The 21871-nt window shown below is 29.1% G+C and overlaps 1 protein-coding gene across 1 annotated transcript; it reads right to left on the minus strand.

Moving 5' to 3' along the window:
• Nucleotides 1-22: 22 nt before the first annotated feature.
• On the minus strand, nt 23-19411 carry LOC130891942 (uncharacterized). Its single transcript, XM_057797042.1, has 8 exons — nt 18969-19411; nt 7952-8133; nt 5216-5311; nt 4974-5088; nt 3027-3157; nt 2657-2962; nt 2378-2597; nt 23-1421 (listed from the first exon to the last, which is right to left on the minus strand). Exons 1-8 carry the CDS (start codon nt 19316-19318, stop codon nt 1268-1270), a joined length of 1554 nt encoding a protein of 517 aa, XP_057653025.1. The 5' UTR covers nt 19319-19411; the 3' UTR covers nt 23-1267.
• Nucleotides 19412-21871: the final 2460 nt, after the last annotated feature.

A 21871-nucleotide genomic window follows, 5' to 3' on the forward strand; every position in this document is an offset into this window, starting at 1 on the left:
GATTTTTGAAATAATACGAAAATTTTTGTGACAAAATTGTTTATTCCCATCAATTTGAATATAAATATTTATACATTTAAAAGTACAAAAATATATATAAAAAAATCACAATAAAATAAGTAAAATTAAAATGAAACGTATGTTACAATACAGATATTGCATCAATTTGCTCGTGAATATTACAAATCACGTTCTTTTCAATATACGAGGGAAGTACAGAAAGGTACAGAAGTTTTTGCTTACGTAGTAATGGGCGGAGATAACGCCGCCATCTTGGTATCAGTACACAAATAGCTTTCCCCTTGTTTTTATCGTATTTTTATACAGCGTGAGATTTAAAAGTTTCTATTAGTAGAAAATCACGAATTCATTAAATTCACCGTCTAATTACACCAAAAAACAAGTTTTCAACTATCCTCTGTATTTTGCTTCGACATTAAAGCTGAACTCAACCTCAAAAATTGTTTCAAAACTGATACTTTTTGGATATCACTTGTATTATTACATTATTATAAAAACCTACAAACGTTTTTGATGACGTAGTAGTGGGCGGAGATAACGCCGCCATCTTGGAATCAGTATATAACCTCGAAACTGTTACTTTCTGGACATCCATCGTATATATCATGAAAGATGACATAAAAGTTTTCATAATTTTTCAAGTAGAAGTAACTTTTGAAAACATTGATCACTTTTGGGGCCACCATGAGTGTAATATTAGCACGTTAGAATTACAATTAAATTTATATACAGTGTCCCAAATAATTAATATACATATTAAGTATCCCGTCGTTCGAAAAGTATATAACGTCTTTTTAGGACACTCTTTATATAAAATACGAATAATTATACAATAAACTCGCAGTCTTACACTTTTTTCTAGAAAAAGGATCAAATTTCTTTTCTATTTTTTTTTAAATAAATAACACTTAAAATATAAAAAAAAATTTTTGAAAAAAAGTTAATTTTTTAAATAAATACTCAGCATACGTCCAGTCAAGTGTATTATCGCGAGCCGGTCCGACCCTGCAAATTGTTTACGTTACCGATAGAGCCACTCACTTTAAAAGCAGGGCCGGACGCGCTCGGATGTTTCACGTAACATTATAGACAAAAATCAACAATCTGTATTATGGAGTTAATAATTATAAATATATACAAGATTATACCACAAAGGCAACACCTTTGATTGAAAAAACGCGAGAAAATAATTTATGGAGTTGTTGGTAGAAAAAAAATGATATTCAAGATGAAAGAAGATATGGATTTATACTCTAAAATCTTCTACTAATTCTTGGGAATTGTAACACAGCCTCGTATCTGTTCCTTGTGGAACGTTTCGTTTTGGCGGAAGTCTGAGTCTCAACGAGTTCCATAATTTTTCGTCTTCTTTCCTTTCCCATAAGATCACATTCAAAGATCTGTAATTGATTACATCGCATTGGGTAGAGTCGGTAATTTTGATGAATTTTTTTATATATAGTATATATATAATAAAATGGACTCGTCTGCTAACGTGATACAAAATATGTTTAATTATATGAATTAAAAAAAATGTCTAAAACCGGTCCTGTTCGTTTATATATCCGCCATCATGGATGACATAATAAGTTCAACTAGACGCTACGTTGCCACGTTTAATTCTGCTGCTGAGATAATGGAAAATATTTAAGACGAAATTTTCTATTTGTTTTGATCATTTTTTTGATAAAAATATATTGATACTATTTCGATATAATGAAAAAAATGAAAGTTTTATTTTTTGATGATAAAAAAATTATCATTTTTAGTCTACTGATTTCGTTTTTCAGTATACGATATAATGAATTTTGGCAACTCTGTAAATACTTGAAACGAATGATTGGCGCGAAATTATTTAAGTGATTACAGGAAACAAATTTTGCTACGTTGCCACGTTTTATTTCTATTTTAGGAAATATTCCTGACGAAATTTTAACGATAAAATTGTTGGTAATATTTTTTTTTAAAATTATATTGGGTGTTTTTTTTTCGAAAAAAATTACGCTGTGGTGCCACGTTTAACTGTACATCGAAAATTGTGGGAAATAAATTTCCCGCGTGATTTTTTCTTTTATAATTTTTTCGAATACTCAGTAAATGTTATGAATTTAACTATACGCCGTGTTGCCACGCTTAATGGTAATTCGGAGATTATAGGAAATGAATATTTTCCACGAAATTTTTTTATCAATTTTTTATTAACAGGTCGGAAAAATCTATATAACATGCTGTGTTGCCACGTTTCAGTTTTTTCCGTAAATATAAGTATTTAAAAAAAACTTGATAAAATTGAATATCGATGTTTTTTAAAACAAAAAAATGTAAATAATGGAAAAATTGATGAATTGAAACTCACCTAATCACAGCCCTTAGGGTTTCCCCGCTGGAATCCTTAACCTCCATTTCATTTTTCGGGAAATCTTTCAGGGAAACGCACAACATTTTCGGTCCGATTTTCCTCAACTCCTTCAGTGCCCCTACTACAGCATCAGAGTCCCAGGAGCCCTTCAATAGCGCCGGAGACACCAAAACCACGATCCTCCTGTACTTCTCCCCCAAGCTCAACTCCTTCAACCCTTAAATCGATACGAGAAAATAAAAAAAAAACGAAAATTTTCGCGATACGACAACTCACAAGTACTGACGTCAAAAGAAAGTTCCTTGGAATCGCAACTGTACCCGAATTTCCCTTCCAACGTCGTCAACAACACCCCCAAAGCGATTTCCGCGTCCTGGCAGGAATAAACCACCAAAACGTCCTTTTTTTTACCGTCTCCGTCTTCCAAAGGACTGAAAGTATCCTTGATACGGACCTGCCATTCGAGTCCAAATTTTAAATAAATTATTACGATTAAAACGAATAAAGTTAGAATTCCGGTCAGGATGAAAATTAATTTGGCGACAGGTAATGGGGTTGGCGTTAAAAATTCCACTTCCGAAACTGAAATTTTTGAAAAAAAAAAATTTTTTGAGTCTAACGTCGTTTTTGTGTTAGTTCTACCTACTTTTTTCGTTTACGTTCACGATGCGACTGATGCTCATACCCGGCTTGGTGATAACGCAGACGTAGTCGCCGAAATCTTCTCGGAGCACTTCGTCTATAACCAGATACGAACCTATCGTTTGCTCGTCTTCTCTGCGGAACAATAAAAATAAAAATTGCGAAACTTTTTTCACCATCCCTCGTATATATCATTTTTGTGACGAACAAAAACGTAATTAGCAATGAAAACATAAAGAAATTCCTCTGAAAACCATCTACGAATATTTTAATTTCGAATATAACTTAGAGGAGTACTAAATTATTTAAATGGCAACACTGTTCAACGGATATTATATGAAGGCGCGTTCTGTATGTTTTTAGTGGTTTTTAATTCTCCGAATCGACAATAGAGTGCGTGCCGGATCTTTTACGGCATACGATGGTGAATTTGTTTGTCGTTGAAATAATTACACGCAGAAAACATTCGAGCGGATATAATTCGAATATAAACCGAAAAATCACGCACATTTACGTGTGTGTGTGTATTGTTAAAAATATTTTTCTTTTGTAAATTAACGAGAAACGATTCTCGGGAATCATATATGGATTCAAATTGGATTTATAGTATATCTAAAGTCAATGAAAGGGTTCTAAAGTCTCCCAATTAATAAAAAACAATTCTTGGAGAGTTCAAATTGGAATTATAGTATTTTTAGAGTCAATGGAAGATCTTTGAGGTCTCAAATTCACTGAAAAACAAATTATGAGGCATAATATGAACTTATTTTGAGGTTATAGTATTTCTAAAGTCAATGAAAGGGTCCCAAAGTCTCCCAATTAATAAAAAACAATTCTTAGAGTGTTCAAATTGGAATTATAGTATTTTTAGAGTCAATGGAAGATCTTTGAGGTCTCAAATTCACTGAAAAATAAATTATGTGGCATAATATGAACTTATTTTGAGGTTATAGTATTTCTAAAGTCAATGAAAGGGTCCCAAAGTCTCCCAATTAATAAAAAACAATTCTTAGAGAGTTCAAATTGGAATTATAGTATTTTTAGAGTCAATGGAAGATCTTTGAGGTCTCAAACTCACTGAAAAACCAATTATGAGGCATAATTTGAAATTCCATGTATTTTAAACAAGTCCGTCCCTGTTTCATCGATATTTAAATGACTTTAATCACAATAAGTTTGCCTAAATTTTATTAGTTCACTCTGTATAGATACTGACCTTCGTATTAACGTTAATAATAAGAGAAAAAAAAAAATAGAAGTTTTTTATTTGATTTCTAACCTCTCAATTAAATAGAAATGATTCATTAATAGAAAAAAAATGGCCTTGAATATCGTGTAAAGTTCCACCTGCGGTTAACTTTAGATTTCAAATCCTAGATCGCGATTCTTGTAGAAATGCGGTTCGATATAAATACAAATCTAAATATTGCTTTCCGAGAAAATCTTATAAATAAATTTGTTCAAGATGATTCCAATGTCACAAAAATGTTTTGTTCACATTCTATTTGTTCGTACGAGATAAAAAAGAAGAAGACATAACGACATTCGTAGTCTTTACTCTCCAGGGAGTAATCGGCCATCGTGGAAAAGACAAAGAATAAACGACAACAAGTAATTAAGTATAGAATTAAAAATCCAGTACCGGATTTACTTTTTTTTATAGTTTTAAGTAAAAAAAGTAAGTAAAAAAACAAAATTCAAATAGTTAAAAATTATTAAAATTATTTTTTTTAATGTATATTCGTAATTTAATATTTGGTTTAAATCCGGTCCTGTACAGTGTTCTCGAGTGTAGTTCTCACGATTGATTGTGCTCCAGCTGGTCTACATCGTTAACTGCGTTCTTTTCGTCGATTCTTACCAGTTTTTTTTTTAAATTCACGAATATACAAAGTGATTTAGATGAAATATAAAATAGAATTATAATTTAAATAATAAATAACAAACTCACTGTTCGGTTTTGATTTGTTTGATTCGAGATGGGATATCGTTTATTCTGGTACCATTCGGGAACGTTTTGTACCAATAAACTTCGCTATGGGCGTCGGGTAAATCCACCACGTTACCTGAAAGTGGAGTTTACCCTAAATTTTATAAAAATAACAGTTTTTTTTTTCAATAAAATGCTCGATACATCATTAGAACAACTTTAGTTACAAGTAACAGTTATTTTTCTAGTAACGTGATACTTACCTACGAAAGCTTCGCAATATAACCTCAATTTGTCTCCAATGAAGATTTTAGTATCGTCAGATAGATACGTAATTTGAGGATCATCCGGAGCTTTATCTGTATAGAAAAAAATACGTACATCACCGGGGTAATACGAAAAATATCTAGTTTTTACGTAAAATAACGTATAGAATATTTATTAGGTACAAAATAGTCGCCATATTGATTTTTAGTAGATAAAAATATTACAACACCCACTAGATATATATATATTATTTGACTTCAAAAGAAACATTCGTAGAAAGTATAAAATTCTGAAATATCATTCTGGGACGACTTTGACTTTATATTGTTTTTCGGAGAAACGTTGATATTTATAGTTCGTGGTGGAAACCGTATCAAACAATGGCGCTGCTACGGAAATGCTAGTGCATTCACAGCCTACTCTCGCACGTAATCAATTTTTTATTGCGAAAAATAAACTGAGTAGGCTGCTCCGGTTATATCTGTCACCTGCGCTTGGAAACAATTGGGTTGATACGGAGAACAATGACGTTTCGATAGAATTTATTCTACCGGGGACTTAAGAGATTTTTATATCGAAAATCATTATTCAATTATACAAGGGAAAATCGAAGTTTTAATTTTGTCATTATATTGAAATTTTACAAAGGAAAGTCTAAAATTTTATATTACTCTTTTATCGGTCCTTTTAATTATACAAGGGAAAGTCTAAAGTTTAATTTTAAATATATAATTCTCTTCCGAGTTAGGAGTTAAGTAAAATTAATTTAAAATTTTTGTAGTTCTACCAGGGAGAGTTAAATGTTAAGCTTTATAAAACATATTTCTAACTTACCAGTGGTGGTCAAAAATTTGATGTGTAGGATTTTATTTTTGTAGGTTTACCAGGGAGATTCTAAATGTTAAATTTGTATAAAACTATCTACCAGGGATGATCGGAATATCAATTTGTGCTGATATATCAAAAAGAATTTCTGTTTTTGCAATTCTACCGGTGGTAGTCGAAATTTTAACGTTTTTTTTTTCGATTTTCTACAAGGGAGAGTCTGAGTTTTCATTTAGAATATCAATTTATCTACCGGAGATGATCGGAATTTCAATTTTTGCTGATATATCAAAAAGAATTTCTGTTTTTGCAATTCTACCGGTGGTAGTCGAAATTTTAACGTTTTTTTTTCGATTTTCTACAAGGGAGAGTCTGAATTTTCATTTAGAATATCAATTTATCTACCAGGGATGATCGGAATTTCAATTTTTGCTGATATATCAAAAATAATTTCTGTTTTTGCAATTCTACCGGTGGTAGTCGAAATTTTAACGTTTTTTTTTTCGATTTTCTACAAGGGAGAGTCTGAATTTTCATTTAGAATATCAATTTATCTACCAGGGATGATCGGAATTTCAATTTTTGCTGATATATCTAAAAGAATTTCTGTTTTTGCAATATTACCGGTGGTCGTCGAAATTTTAACGTTTTTTTTTCGATTTTCTACAAGGGAGAGTCTGAATTTTCATTTAGAATATCAATTTATCTACCAGGGATGATCGGAATTTCAATTTTTGCTGATATATCTAAAAGAATTTCTGTTTTTGCAATATTACCGGTGGTCGTCGAAATTTTAACGTTTTTTTTCGATTTTCTACAAGGGAGAGTTTGAATTTTCATTTAGAATATCAATTTATCTACCGGAGATGATCGGAATTTCAATTTTTGCTGATATATCAAAAAGAATTTCTGTTTTTGCAATTCTACCGGTGGTAGTCGAAATTTTAACGTTTTTTTTCCCGATTTTCTACAAAGGAGAATCTGAATTTTCATTTAGAATATCAATTTATCTTCTTTTATTTTTTTTTTGAAAATCTACGAGGGACATTACAGATTTTAAAATGAAAAAAACATTTTACATGGAATCTACGAGGGGTAGTCCATTTTTTTTCAATTTTAGCGTATATACCGGGACATACAATTAGTTTAAGCAATTCTACCGGGGATAGTCTAGAAGTTTTAACATTCCTACAAGGAGTAGTCGAAATTTTAACGTTTTTTTTCGAAATTTCTACATGGGAGAGTCTGAATTTTCATTTAGAATATCAATTTATCTTCTTTTATTTTTTTTTTGAAAATCTACGAGGGACATTACAGATTTTAAAATGAAAAAAACATTTTACATCAAATCTACGAGGGGTAGTCCAATTATTTTTAATTTTAGCGTATATACCGGGACATACAATTTATTTATGCAATTCTACCGGGGATAGTCTACAAATTTTAATAGTTCTACAAGTGGTAGTCGAAATTTCAATGTATAAACTTATTTTTCGATTGGATAAAATGAAAAAAATTGATTTTCCTAAATAGTTTTTTCAATAATTTGTTATTATATAATCAATTTTATACTTTCGAATATTGATAGCGAATGAATAATTATTTAAATCAAGTGAATATCTATTTATTCAAATGATACGAAGTCGCGCTTTCTCATAATAGAATTCCACCATACACCCATCATCTACCCACGATTTTCCGGTAAAAGTAGTTTACCTGTACCAACCAGGTGCGACGTTTTTGCATAAAAATAAATCATAATAAGAACAGTTACGTAATTTTCGAGAAAAAAACGCCATTTTCATATCATAAAGTTTTCATTTTGTGAAATAACAGTTTTTTTTGATAAAAAACGAATAAATTGAGCACTGAAAAGCACCAAACCGTTCGTAAACTCAAATACTCACCTAGTACGTACAATTTAACAGTATGACTGTGTATTATACTGTCGTTTCGAAGTATACACTTATAATTTCCTTCGTCCGTCTGTTTGACAGCTTGGGAATAGATGGTTTGATTGGCGCTAGCGGGAAACAGAAGCATAGTCGAAACATCCAACGGCCACGGATAAACTTTGTCTTCCTTATACCTGTTAACAGAGTTTTTCTAAATCATTTCGTCGTTCTTTGTGTAAAACAAGACACCTGCAAGTAGACACGCTCGTAATACAAACCGTAACCGCTATAAAAGCGAAAAAAAAATGGTCGTTTCAACCGTACGGGGAAAATCAACTTTCGAAATAAGTAAACTAATCCGGCGCGTTTTGTTTGGCGATAAATAAATAATAGAAATATGTAAATTGGATATTTTTATGAGTGTATATTGAGGATGAGTCGTTTCGACAAGTGACAAGTTCATTAACTCGTTTATTGACTTAACGAGAGGCATTGTTTGATGTCTAAAACTAGATATTTGTGTAGATGAATGAAAAAAATAAATAACTTATTGTTAACCAACACCGACAATGTTATTTCCCTTTAAAATCGTATTTGAACGCAAATATTTGAAAATGAAGTACGAGGTGATGGTAAATATACGAGGACTTGTACAGGGTGTCCCACGACTATCTGTATATAGTGAAATACTTGTAGTAAAATCGTGAAAATTTGTACGTTTCGGTTTTCGACTGTAACTTTGTTATTTTAATAAAACGCCCTGTATATTAATATATTTTTGAAATGTACGTTAAATTTCAGTATACTATTGTCTAAAAACTTTTTTCGAAAAATGGATACTTTTTGAGTTATTAATTTTTTTGTACGTTTCGGTTTTCGACTGTAACTTTGTTATTTTAATAAAACGCCCTGTATATTAATATATTTTTGAAATGTACGTTAAATTTCAGTTTATTTTTGTCTAAAAACTTTTTTCGAAAAATGGATACTTTTTGAGTTATTAATTTTTTTGTACGTTTCGGTTTTCGACTGTAACTTTGTTATTTTAAATAGAACGCCCTGTATATTAATACATTTTTGAAATCTACGTTAAATTTCAGTTTACTTTTGTCTAAAAACTTTTTTCGAAAAATGGATACTTTTTGAGTTATTAATTTTTTTGTACGTTTCGGTTTTCGACTGTAACTTTGTTATTTTAATAAAACGCCCTGTATATTAATACATTTTTGAAATCTACGTTAAATTTCAGTTTATTTTTGTCTAAAAACTTTTTTCGAAAAATGCATACTATTTGAGTTATTAATTTTTTTGTAAAAAATTTAAACTATTGCAGACCCTTATAAATTATTTTTTTACGTGGATACCCTTAAATATATGAAAATGGTTTCCATTTGGTTGCTTTTAGAAAGGTAAGACGTATTTGAATCTATGTTGAAAACTTTTACATTTTATACAGGGTGTGTATAAAAAGTGTTCAAAGTTTTACTTCATAAATATCAAATTTCCTTATTTTTTTAAATAGAACCACCCGGTTTTTTTCTATCTTAATGCATTCATGTTGGAATAGGATTTGTGAATACAATCTGATTTTATTTTTTTACCGGGTGATTCTATTTAAAAAAATGAAGAAATTTGATATTTATGAAATTAAACTTTCAACAATTTTTATACACACCCTGTATAAAATGAAAAATGTTCCAACATAGATTCAAATACGTCTAACCTTACTAAAAGCAACCGAACAAAAACCATTTTCATAACTTTAAAGATATCCTCGTAAAAAAATAATTTACAAGAGTTTGCAATTGTTCAAATTTTTTACAAAAAAATTAATAACTCAAAAAGTATGCATTTTTCGAAAAAAGTTTTCAGACAAAAGTATACTAAAATTTTACGTAGATTTCAAAAATGTATTAATATACAGGGTGTTCTATTAAAAATAACAAAGTTACAGTCGATTTCCGGTAGAACCGGAAGTCGGCCATCTTTAAAAATATTTTAGTTAAAAAGATCGTCACCGAAAACGTAAACGTAGAAATTTTCATGATTTTACTGTAAGTATTTAACCCGTGGAACACCCTATACATATAGTTATAAAGTTTCAAGCCACCCTGTATGTTATTAAACTCGTAATTTTTGTCACGAAGGTCTTAAATTACACTACAACGGATACGTTCATTCATAATTTCCTGTTATACCACAGACATTGCCATCTATTATCCGTAATTAATAATCCAGGTCATTGAACTCAAAATATATTTAACAGGTATATAAAATGAAGTATATTCTATTTATAATATTATCGATTTGACCTGTATATTACTTCTTTTTATGTTTTCCTTTCAAATATATACGAGGACGGTATCAGAAGTAAAACGAAAATTTTTTCTGTTTTAAATACTTTTCGTACTATCCTCGTATTATAAATGCTTCCAAACAAAATTCTGAATTTTTTTTTGTTATTTACTATATTATTTAATAGTTTTTTTTCGAAATTGAAAAACTGAATATATTCAGTTTTGATTGTAATTTTTTATCGCACCTCGTATAAATAATATGTATAAATTTCTGAATAATCTTGTGAAATAAGTTCTAACAGTCGTTATTCATACGAATAATAATGAAAAAACAAATTATTATAGTCAATTTTTAGATTAAAAATAATAATTTAATTGAAATTTATTGGTTCACCCTCGTATATACTTTTATTGTAATATCGATATTGAAATTCTTTAGAAGCATGGATGTCGAAGACTCGTAGTCGATGTAATTGAACTTACACAATAGACACAATCACCGGATGGTAAATTTATGAACCTAACCTCACATTCTTCAAAGTTCCACGAAATTTTTTATCTGATCGTAATTACTCAGTTTGTTTGTTGAACATATTATTTTTTCCTTGAAATTTTGTTAAATATAACATCGATTCAACTCTAAGAAATACGATAATTATTTTAAATAAATCACGATATTTATGAAATAATCTGAGTACGTCACTGGTTTAAATGTAATTTCAACAGAAACCAAAATTTTGGGTAAAACGAAATCTATTGTCGAAATTGAATGGATAAAAGACATCTGTGTGAAATCGATGTATAACCATCATAAATTTTATTATACGTTTTGAAATAATCCTGGAATGTACGAGGTGTAGTCAAAAATTTCGTTTCAAAATTTCACACTTTTACGTATTTTTTTTTCAATTTTGATCGTAGAAGAAAATTGTTAATATCAAATTTGCAGGGAATTTTGTGCTCTATTACATGGTGAATATAGATTTAGAAAACAATTAATTACCACACTAAATTTTGCCGAAATTAAAAAAAAAATTTATTTATATATTAAGTATAGTAAAAATTAGTTAAAAAAATTGATATAATACAAAAATATTGAAGAAATGTTTCTGAAAAAGTAGTAATTTTTAAATTTTGAAAATTCAAAATGGCGGTCGTGTAAACTGAATTTTTATATATTTTATTTCAATTCTTACCAACAATTTCAAAACGCAGTTTTTTGTAATAGACAGAGAAAAAGTTGTAGTTTGATATACAGCATTAAAAAAAAATTCAAAATTTAATTTACAAATATTTATAACGCTTAAACTGAAAAAAAACGCGTTTTTTAAATTATTTTCTTAAAACTGTCAAATTCATATGTAATTTTGACATATTCTATCAAAAACTCATAAACACAATCATGTATTTAAAAAAAAAAAATTAATCAACTATCATATCGCCCTCGTATTTTCTCAAAGATGTAATTATTATTTTTTTTATTATTAATTTCATATTTAACTTTTTATTATTTACGTAATATAAATTATTTAGGTTCCGATTTTTTAAAACACACTGTATATCGTCGTATCGTATACGACGTTTCGTATTTCCGCATTGTTTTATATCTAATCGATTAATTTAATGATTTAGTTAGTCCGACCCTGTCAAATATCAACAGAATCGATTGCGGTGATTGATAATAAAATTTTAATTTCGTCTTAACGGTCGATTTCTAAGTTTAATTTTAAGAAATTGGGTGTTTCAAGAGAAGTGGTATTTCGCTTGTTAAGAAATTGTTCCCAGAAAAAAGGTGATCTGCTTACAATGGGGGAAGGTAACAAAATGGACGCGTCGACATCTTTGGGTGAATGTTTTTGACAGTTATTTTAATTTATCGGTGTTTCCGTGAAGAGGAATTTCGAATTGAAAGTGTGAAAGGTATTAGTAGAATGTGTACAATGGGATTTTGGTTATTTCATTCAAGTACTATTTGAAAATATCGAACGAAATGGAAGTTATGATACAGAACCGTCTCAAGCCCAGAATGCTTGAAAAAAATACCAAAATATATATAAATATATACCTTGTATAAAAATATTGAAGTAAACTGTCGAAATGGCTTTAAAAACGTTTTATTTTGATCAACGCATATACTATATATACAAGATGTCCCCAGATAAGTGAAACAAACAATTTAAATTAATTTTTTTGTTTTTTTTTTAAACAAGGTGGATCCTACTTCCAAATTAGGTTAGATTAAGTTTTTTTCCCAAAAATTTTCTTTTTTATACACTCTTATACACATATAAACAATATTATGATACAGAACCGTCTCAAGCCCAGAATGCAGAAGCTTGAAGTAAATACCAAAATATATCAATTGTGGACAATTTATTTCTATACCCTGTATAAAAAAAATTGAAGTAAACTGTCGAAATGGCTTTCAAAACGTTTTATTTTGATCAACGCATATACTATATATACAAGATGTCCCCAGATAAGTGAAACAAACAATTTAAATTAATTTTTTTGTTTTTTTTTTAAACAAGGTGGATCCTACTTCCAAATTAGGTTAGATTAAGTTTTTTTCCCAAAAATTTTCTTTTTTATACACTCTTATACACATATAAACAATATTATGATACAGAACCGTCTCAAGCCCAGAATGCAGAAGCTTGAAGTAAATACCAAAATATATCAATTGTGGACAATTTATTTCTATACCCTGTATAAAAAAAATTGAAGTAAACTGTCGAAATGGCTTTCAAAACGTTTTATTTTGATCAACGCATATACTATATATACAAGATGTCCCCAGGTAAGTGAAACAAACAATTTAAATTAATTTTTTTTTTCTAAACAAGGTGGATCCCACTTCCAAATTAGGTTAGATTAAGTTTTTTTCCCAAAAATTTTCTTTTTTATACACTCTTATATACATATAAACAATATTATGATACAGAACCGTCTCAAGCCCAGAATGCAGAAGCTTGAATTAAATACCAAAATATATCGATTGTGGACAATTTATTTCTATACCCTGTATAAAAAAAATTAAAGTAAACTGTCGAAATGGCTTTAAAAACGTTTTATTTTGATCAACGCATATACTATATATACAAGATGTCCCCAGGTAAGTGAAACAAACAATTTAAATTAATTTTTTTTTTCTAAACAAGGTGGATCCCACTTCCAAATTAGGTTAGATTAAGTTTTTTTCCCAAAAATTTTCTTTTTTATACACTCTTATATACATATAAACAATATTATGATACAGAACCGTCTCAAGCCCAGAATGCAGAAGCTTGAATTAAATACCAAAATATATCGATTGTGGACAATTTATTTCTATACCCTGTATAAAAAAAATTGAAGTAAACTGTCGAAATGGCTTTAAAAACGTTTTATTTTGATCAACGCATATAGTATATATACAAGATGTCCCCAGATAAGTGAAACAAAGAATTTAAATTAATTTTTTTTTTCTAAACAAGGTTGATCCCACTTCCAAATTAGGTTAGATTAAGTTTTTTTCCCAAAAATTTTCTTTTTTATACACTCTTATATACATATAAACAATATTATGATACAGAACCGTCTCAAGCCCAGAATGCAGAAGCTTGAATTAAATACCAAAATATATCGATTGTGGACAATTTATTTCTATACCCTGTATAAAAAAAATTAAAGTAAACTGTCGAAATGGCTTTAAAAACGTTTTATTTTGATCAACGCATATACTATATATACAAGATGTCCCCAGGTAAGTGAAACAAACAATTTAAATTAATTTTTTTTTTCTAAACAAGGTGGATCCCACTTCCAAATTAGGTTAGATTAAGTTTTTTTCCCAAAAATTTTCTTTTTTATACACTCTTATATACATATAAACAATATTATGATACAGAACCGTCTCAAGCCCAGAATGCAGAAGCTTGAATTAAATACCAAAATATATCGATTGTGGACAATTTATTTCTATACCCTGTATAAAAAAAATTAAAGTAAACTGTCGAAATGGCTTTAAAAACGTTTTATTTTGATCAACGCATATACTATATATACAAGATGTCCCCAGGTAAGTGAAACAAACAATTTAAATTAATTTTTTTTTTCTAAACAAGGTGGATCCCACTTCCAAATTAGGTTAGATTAAGTTTTTTTCCCAAAAATTCTCTTTTTTATACACTCTTATATACATATAAACAATATTATGATACAGAACCGTCTCAAGCCCAGAATGCAGAAGCTTGAATTAAATACCAAAATATATCGATTGTGGACAATTTATTTCTATACCCTGTATAAAAAAAATTAAAGTAAACTGTCGAAATGGCTTTAAAAACGTTTTATTTTGATCAACGCATATACTATATATACAAGATGTCCCCAGATAAGTGAAACAAACAATTTAAATTAATTTTTTTTTTCTAAACAAGGTTGATCCCACTTCCAAATTAGGTTAGATTAAGTTTTTTTCCCAAAAATTTTCTTTTTTATACACTCTTATATACATATAAACAATATTATGATACAGAACCGTCTCAAGCCCAGAATGCAGAAGCTTGAAGTAAATACCAAAATATATCAATTGTGGACAATTTATTTCTATACCCTGTATTAAAAAAATTGAAGTAAACTGTCGAAATGGCTTTAAAAACGTTTTATTTTGATCAACGCATATACTATATATACAAGATGTCCCCAGATAAGTGAAACAAACAATTTAAATTATTTTTTTTTGTTTTTTTTTAACCCACTTCCAAATTAGGTTAGATTAGGTTTTTTTCCCAAAATTTTCGTTTTTATACACTCTTATATACATATATACATTCTTCAAAAAAATTGGGTTTTGTTAATGACGAAAAAAGTTTTGAAATTTCGATTTTCAAACTCAGATTTCAATTTTATTTTAAATTCGTCGAAAAAATAAACAAAATAAAAGAAAATTAACGAATTTTTTTACCAAAAATAAGGTCAACCCCCCATCCAAACATTTATATAACAGTATATAATGTACGAGGGTGATTCCTGGTCTGTTTGACAGTGAATTTGTAAACACGAAAAAACTTGTTTATCGTTATGTTTTCATGCACCCTATTCGCCAGATTTAGCCCCCCCAGATTATTATTTATCTCTAAAAATGGCTCGGTGTCAAAAAAAAACTGCTACCCGCAATTATTGGTTGAACCAGGTACTTTTCGAACCGTCCCTCGTATACATCACTTTGCCTTAAAACAAAATAGATTTTTTTCAAATTTCGAACTACTTAAATATTCGAAACTAAAATTAATTATCAAATTAATGTCCGAATCGAACAGGACCGGATTTCAAGAAATAAAAATCTCAACCGACAAATTTTCATCGTTATATCTACTCAGGGACACCCTGTATACAAGAATCGTTAGTTTAAAGAATTTTTACAACAAAATGAGTGATTTTAAAGACGAAACACCGTTTCAAGTTTATAAATTAAATGCTGAACTTTCCATTATTCATTTGAAACATGATATGCAATTACTGAAATTCGCAGAAATTAAGCAGATGCTGCAACCTCATAAATATTATATTTTTATAGCAAAACTTGCGACTATAAATAAATAAATACGTTGTTAGAAAGTAGACCGTAGATAAATATACGAACAAAATATTGTTTATTTCGCCTATTTACTATCTGGCCGAATTTACTACATCAAAAGGTAATCTGTCTACAATTTTGCCGAATTTACCACATCAAAAGGTCACCTATTTACCATCTGGCCGAATTTACTACATGAAAAGGTCAACTATCTACTATCTGGCCGAATTTACCACATCAAAAGGTCATCTGTCTACAATTTTGCCGAATTTACCACATCAAAAGGTCACCTATTTACCATCTGGCCGAATTTACTACATAAAAAGGTCAACTATCTACTATCTGGCCGAATTTACCACATCAAAAGTTCATCTGTCTACAATTTTGCCGAATTTACCACATCAAAAGGTCACCTATTTACCATCTGGCCGAATTTACTACATAAAAAGGTCATCTATCTATTATCTGGCCGAATTTACCACATCAAAAGGTTACCTATTTACCATCTGGCCGAATTTACTACATCGAAAGGTCATCTATCTACTATCTGGCCGAATTTACCACATCAAAAGGTCATCTGTCTACAATTTTGCCGAATTTACCACATCAAAAGGTCACCTATTTACCATCTGGCCGAATTTACTACATGAAAAGGTCACCTATTTACCATCTGGCCGAATTTACTACATGAAAAGGTCATCTATCTACTATCTGGCCGAATTTACCACATCAAAAGGTCACCTATTTACCATCTGGCCGAATTTACTACATGAAAAGGTCAACTATCTACTATCTGGCCGAATTTACCACATCAAAAGGTCATCTGTCTACAATTTTGCCGAATTTACCACATCAAAAGGTCACCTATTTACCATCTGGCCGAATTTACTACATGAAAAGGTCAACTATCTACTATCTGGCCGAATTTACCACATCAAAAGGTCAACTATCTACTATCTGGCCGAATTTACCACATCAAAAGGTCATCTGTCTACTATCTGGCCGAATTTACAGCCCGTTTGGCATTTTTAGGATCAACCAAACACAATCAAGACCTTATTAGATTCTGCTTGTTTAAATAAGGCTGAGAATAAGTCAAAAATTATTATTGGCATTTTGGGACTCTCCACAATTGGATTCAATTCAAAATAAATTAAGAACATAGTATTTTTTGACGGTACCTCGTATATGAATGCGAGAATTTTAATGTACTGACATAAAAAACTATAAGTAATTCAAATGAAATCATTGATATCGATTATAACACGAAATGAATTTAGTCTGCGAGATCTCGTTTAAAATTTTCGTAGAAATCGATTTTCTGAGAAAATTACCGCCATAAACCGATTCTCCAAATTATTTTAAAAACAAAGGATGAACTGATCGACATAGACGTGCTCGATATTTATTATCATAATATTTAACCGTAGATTTTACATCTATAACATTAATTTTTCGTTATAGATCCCTCGTATCTACCTGGTTAACGACAGGGTCGTATTAAGGGGTTTTACAAACCATTTTAATTATTTAAATCGATTTGAGATTGATACAAAAAAATTTTTTCACTTTATTTCCTTCACATTTTCCCTCTTCCGCTTTCCTTTAACGCCCAAATAAGACTTTGCTCGAAAAAACGTGGAAAATCGAGTGTAATTTATGAAAATTAGATTTTCCGGAAAACTATACATTTGATTCGGAAATTAATATGGATTTTCAATTTTTCTGACAAAAATACATATTACACCATGGTTTTTTCTCATATTTTCGCCATAAAAATGTGTTTTCAATAGGTCAAAAAATTCAGAAATTTGAAAAAATTTGACATGCTTGTATAGAAAATTCAATATTTTCGAAAAAATTCGAGATAACGACTTATTTTTGGTATAAATCAATTGAGAAAATGTGTGTCTAAGTGACTGTATTTTGTAGATCCTTCCAATTTTATATTTGTGAGAAATATACAGGGTCAAAGTTAAAGTAATTTTTTTTTTGTAAAATAACATTATATAAATTCATAATATTTACAGTTGTGGAATGGCAATGTTGTAATATAAAAAAATCATAAAAGGAACGTTGATATTATCATAAAAAAAATAAAAAAGCTTTTTCGTCATTATACAAGGCGACATAAAATTAGAAGTTATGAAACGAAATTTGAAATTCCAAAAAGCCGAGGAAAAACTAAAAAATTTTGATCAAATTTGTGCTAAATTTCTGTAAAAAGGGTATTTTTAATACGAGGAGTTCGAAAAACATCGGTAGATTGAAAAAAAAACATTATAGATACAAAATTCTTGTTTATAATTTATAAAATCGAAATCACAAAAAAAATACAGACGAAAATTTGTAGTGGTCGGTGTTTTGTGAATGAAACCTCCAAATTTTCGATAACATCAACATTTTTTTTTTGACCGCCCGTTCGAGTTTAACCATTCCCATAAGAATGGATCGTTGTGGTGGGCCGTTTCGATGGGTATCGCAGATAACAAAATAGAAATGGAAGGTACGTACGAACATGAGTTGTCACGAGGTGATTAATCTGAAGAAAACGACCCGGTGCCGGTTAGACATGTTTTAAGGTTATTTTTATGGGTTTTAGTTACGAGTATCTCGTGTTTTTTATCATCTAACACAACTGCTTTCGTGTCGACAGGTATAAAATATTTAAACGACACGTTATCGTTAAAAAAATATGATATAAACGTTAAGTATGAAAATTTATGTATCTAAGTAATATTATAACTTTTTTTTAATTATAAACATATTTCAATTATTTGTTCATGTGATCCTGAATACGGTACTGTCGTGTTAAAAGCAATTTGACACTACTCCGCTGCGTGATAAACGCGGGCATTTGTTTATATGTAAATTCAGTTCAATAGAAACAAATTTTGTATTAAAAATCTTCACGTATGATAAATTAGACAAAAATTAGTAATACAAAGTTTGTATAAATATACATTTAACTAAAATTACATAAAAAACTTTACAAAGAATTAGGTATCTGATTAAAATGATTCCTAGTATTTAAATCATATAAAAATAATTTATTATCTGATTTTTATCAGTTAAAAATATAAACGTTTGTAGATAATTGTTTTTATAGGTAATTTACCCGTCGAAAATGACGATTCAGCTAATTAATTTACTATTAATGTTAAATTCTTACCATTCTATAGTTTGATATTCCTTAGCACAGCAATGTAGAGCTTTCAAACTGCCAACAACTGCAAACTCTCTATAATTAGCTTCTTTTGTGAATGCCATTTCGTCATCATTAGCATCGAAAATATTTTTATCACAATAATTATAAAACGCAACATTACAGCGAATTAAAACAAAAAACACGAAAGTAAATACGAAAGCGGCCATGTTGTTGAGGAATATAAAAAACCGTTTCACAAATTTTGTGTAAAACCAAAATAAAATCACGCGAAATTTCAAATCATTTTTCCATGTCTTCAAAAAACATTCACGTTCAACTATTATTTTCGGCACTAACACTTCGCGCCGTAACATCCAAAGCCTACTGTTGACAAATGTCCGCTGGCTCTGTGGGTATGTTGCGATTTCGCGTAGATACGGAGCTCGTTTTGTTCACTTCGGTTTACCTGAACAGCGTTGCCGTATATTAAAATTTTTCAGTAACTATCTACTTATTATTAATTAGCAAAAAAATATAAAATAGATATTTACGTATTAAAGAAGGAAGTTTATAAGTTTTCTCACGTAATAAATTGATAACCGACGCAAAGCGATAGAACAACATAAATGATGGAACTCAAATAAGGTATTATGAATAAAAACCATGTCATTTTAAACCCTAAATAATAAATTGAAAATCACGTTATACACTAAAATAGTAAAAAAACATATTTTTTTAATAGTTTTTACTTTAAAAAAACAATTTTACTTCGTTAAAAGAAATAATTTGGTATCACGAATTTACTATATAAATTGTTCAAATAATTAACATGGCAACGTTGTATTAATAATACTAATATCATAGAACAATAGATTTTGTTAGTAAACGTCAAATGATTGAATTGTTTTATGTAATCGAAATAATATATAATTTAAATTTGATTAGAATTATTAATATAATTATACATTTAAATGATTTTATAATAATGAATATATAAAAACAAATTAGTTACAAGATGTTCTGTCGGCAACGTCTTGTTCGGACTTGTCTGCATATTTGTGAAACTTCTCTTTTGTGTTCTCATGGTCAATTACCTGCTACTATGAGTCACGGTACAATTAATCTTCCAAAATCGAATTCGAAATTATAGGATTTAGTTATATGATATTTTTTTTGTTATAAACCAGTAGATTTACGCTTTTATTTCGTGAAATAAAAACTGTTGTAGTTTCGTGTCTGATATTAATGAATTCCATGAAGCGGTTAATACAGTATGTATTGTATACCGGATGGATGCAAAATAACGTTTCTAATCGGTTGTTTACGTAAAAAAGGCGGGAAGGAATTAAGCAGTTATCGTTAAAATGCGTTACTAAGAAAACAACATTGTTTAGAAATTTTGCATTGTATGACAATTATTTTAAGTTCGTTTTCTCACGCACCATGGATGGACAATTAAGTAGACTTTCTAGTTAGTACATTTTCTATGGGTATTGTTTTTTTTAATTTCATGGGAACGCGGCGTGGGTTTCCGATTAACCATAATTTGTTTTTAAATACGTGTCCGGTTTTCTAGAACGCCATATTGGTATAAAATTTTGACAGATATTACGTCATTTGTACATAGTTTGGTTATAACTAATTCAGAGTGGATTTATTGAACTGAATTTACGTAAACATATAAAAAACTAACAGAAAAAAGCTCAGCTTGGAAATAGAGAGGAAATTTTTATTAAAATTTTTAAAAATTCAAAATGGCGACCGCTTAAACTGGATTTATATATTTTTTTCAATGTTTATTGATTTCTTTAATATTCACGATTTTGAGATACGGTTTTCTGCAATTGATAGAAAAAGAGTTGTAGTTTGATAGACAATATCAAAAAATATTTACAAAAAATTATTTATATACTTTTTTAACACTCAAACTTGAAAGATATTTTTTTTAGTTTTTTCAAGATAAATTTTAGAAAAATTAATGTGAAATCTAATTTTTAATTTCAAGATAATTGTTTTTAAAAATGACATATTTTGAAAAAAAAATTTCTTCAATATGATCAATACAAGCGGAGATAATGAAAGTCAAAGTGACAGGATACTACCGGGAATTACGTAGCCGCCATTTTGAATTTTCGAAATTTTCAAATATCAACTTCTTTAGAAACATTTCCTCTATATTTCCACGAAAAATAAATTTGATTTAATAAGTTTTACTATAATTTCCACATGTATAAACATTTTTTTTTTATTTTCAAAAAATTAACGTTGAATTTTTTTTTGGAAATCTAGTTTAATCAAGTGTTATAGAATTTCAAGAACCAAACATTTTGAAAAAAAAATTTCATTGATACGATCATTAAAAGTCCAGATAACGAAAGTCAAAGTGACAGGATACTACCGGGAATTACGTAGCCGCCATTTTGAATTTTCAAAATTTTCAAACATCAACTTTTTAAGAAACATTTCCTCTATATTTCCACGAAAAATCAATTTGATTTAATAAGTTTTACTATAATTTCCACATGTATAAACAATTTTTTTTAATTTTCAAAAAATTAACGTTGAAATTTTTTTTTGGAAATCTAGTTTTATCAAGTATTATAGAACTTCAAAAACCAAACATTTTGAAAAAAAAATTTCGTTGATACGATCATTAAAAGCCCAGATAACGAAGGTCAAAGTGACAGGATACTATCGGGAATGACGTAGCCGCCATTTTGAATTTTCAAAATTTTCAAACATCAACTTTTTAAGAAACATTTCCTCTATATTTCCACGAAAAATCAATTTGATTTAATAAGTTTTACTATAATTTACGCATGTATAAACAATTTTTTTTTAATTTTCAAAAAATTAACCTTGAATTTTTTTTGGAAATCTAGTTTTGTCAAGTGATATAGACCTTCAAGAACCAAACATTTTGAAAA

Source organism: Diorhabda carinulata, chromosome 3 (genome assembly GCF_026250575.1).
Source record: "Diorhabda carinulata isolate Delta chromosome 3, icDioCari1.1, whole genome shotgun sequence".
Classification (NCBI taxonomy): Eukaryota; Metazoa; Arthropoda; class Insecta; order Coleoptera; family Chrysomelidae; genus Diorhabda; species Diorhabda carinulata.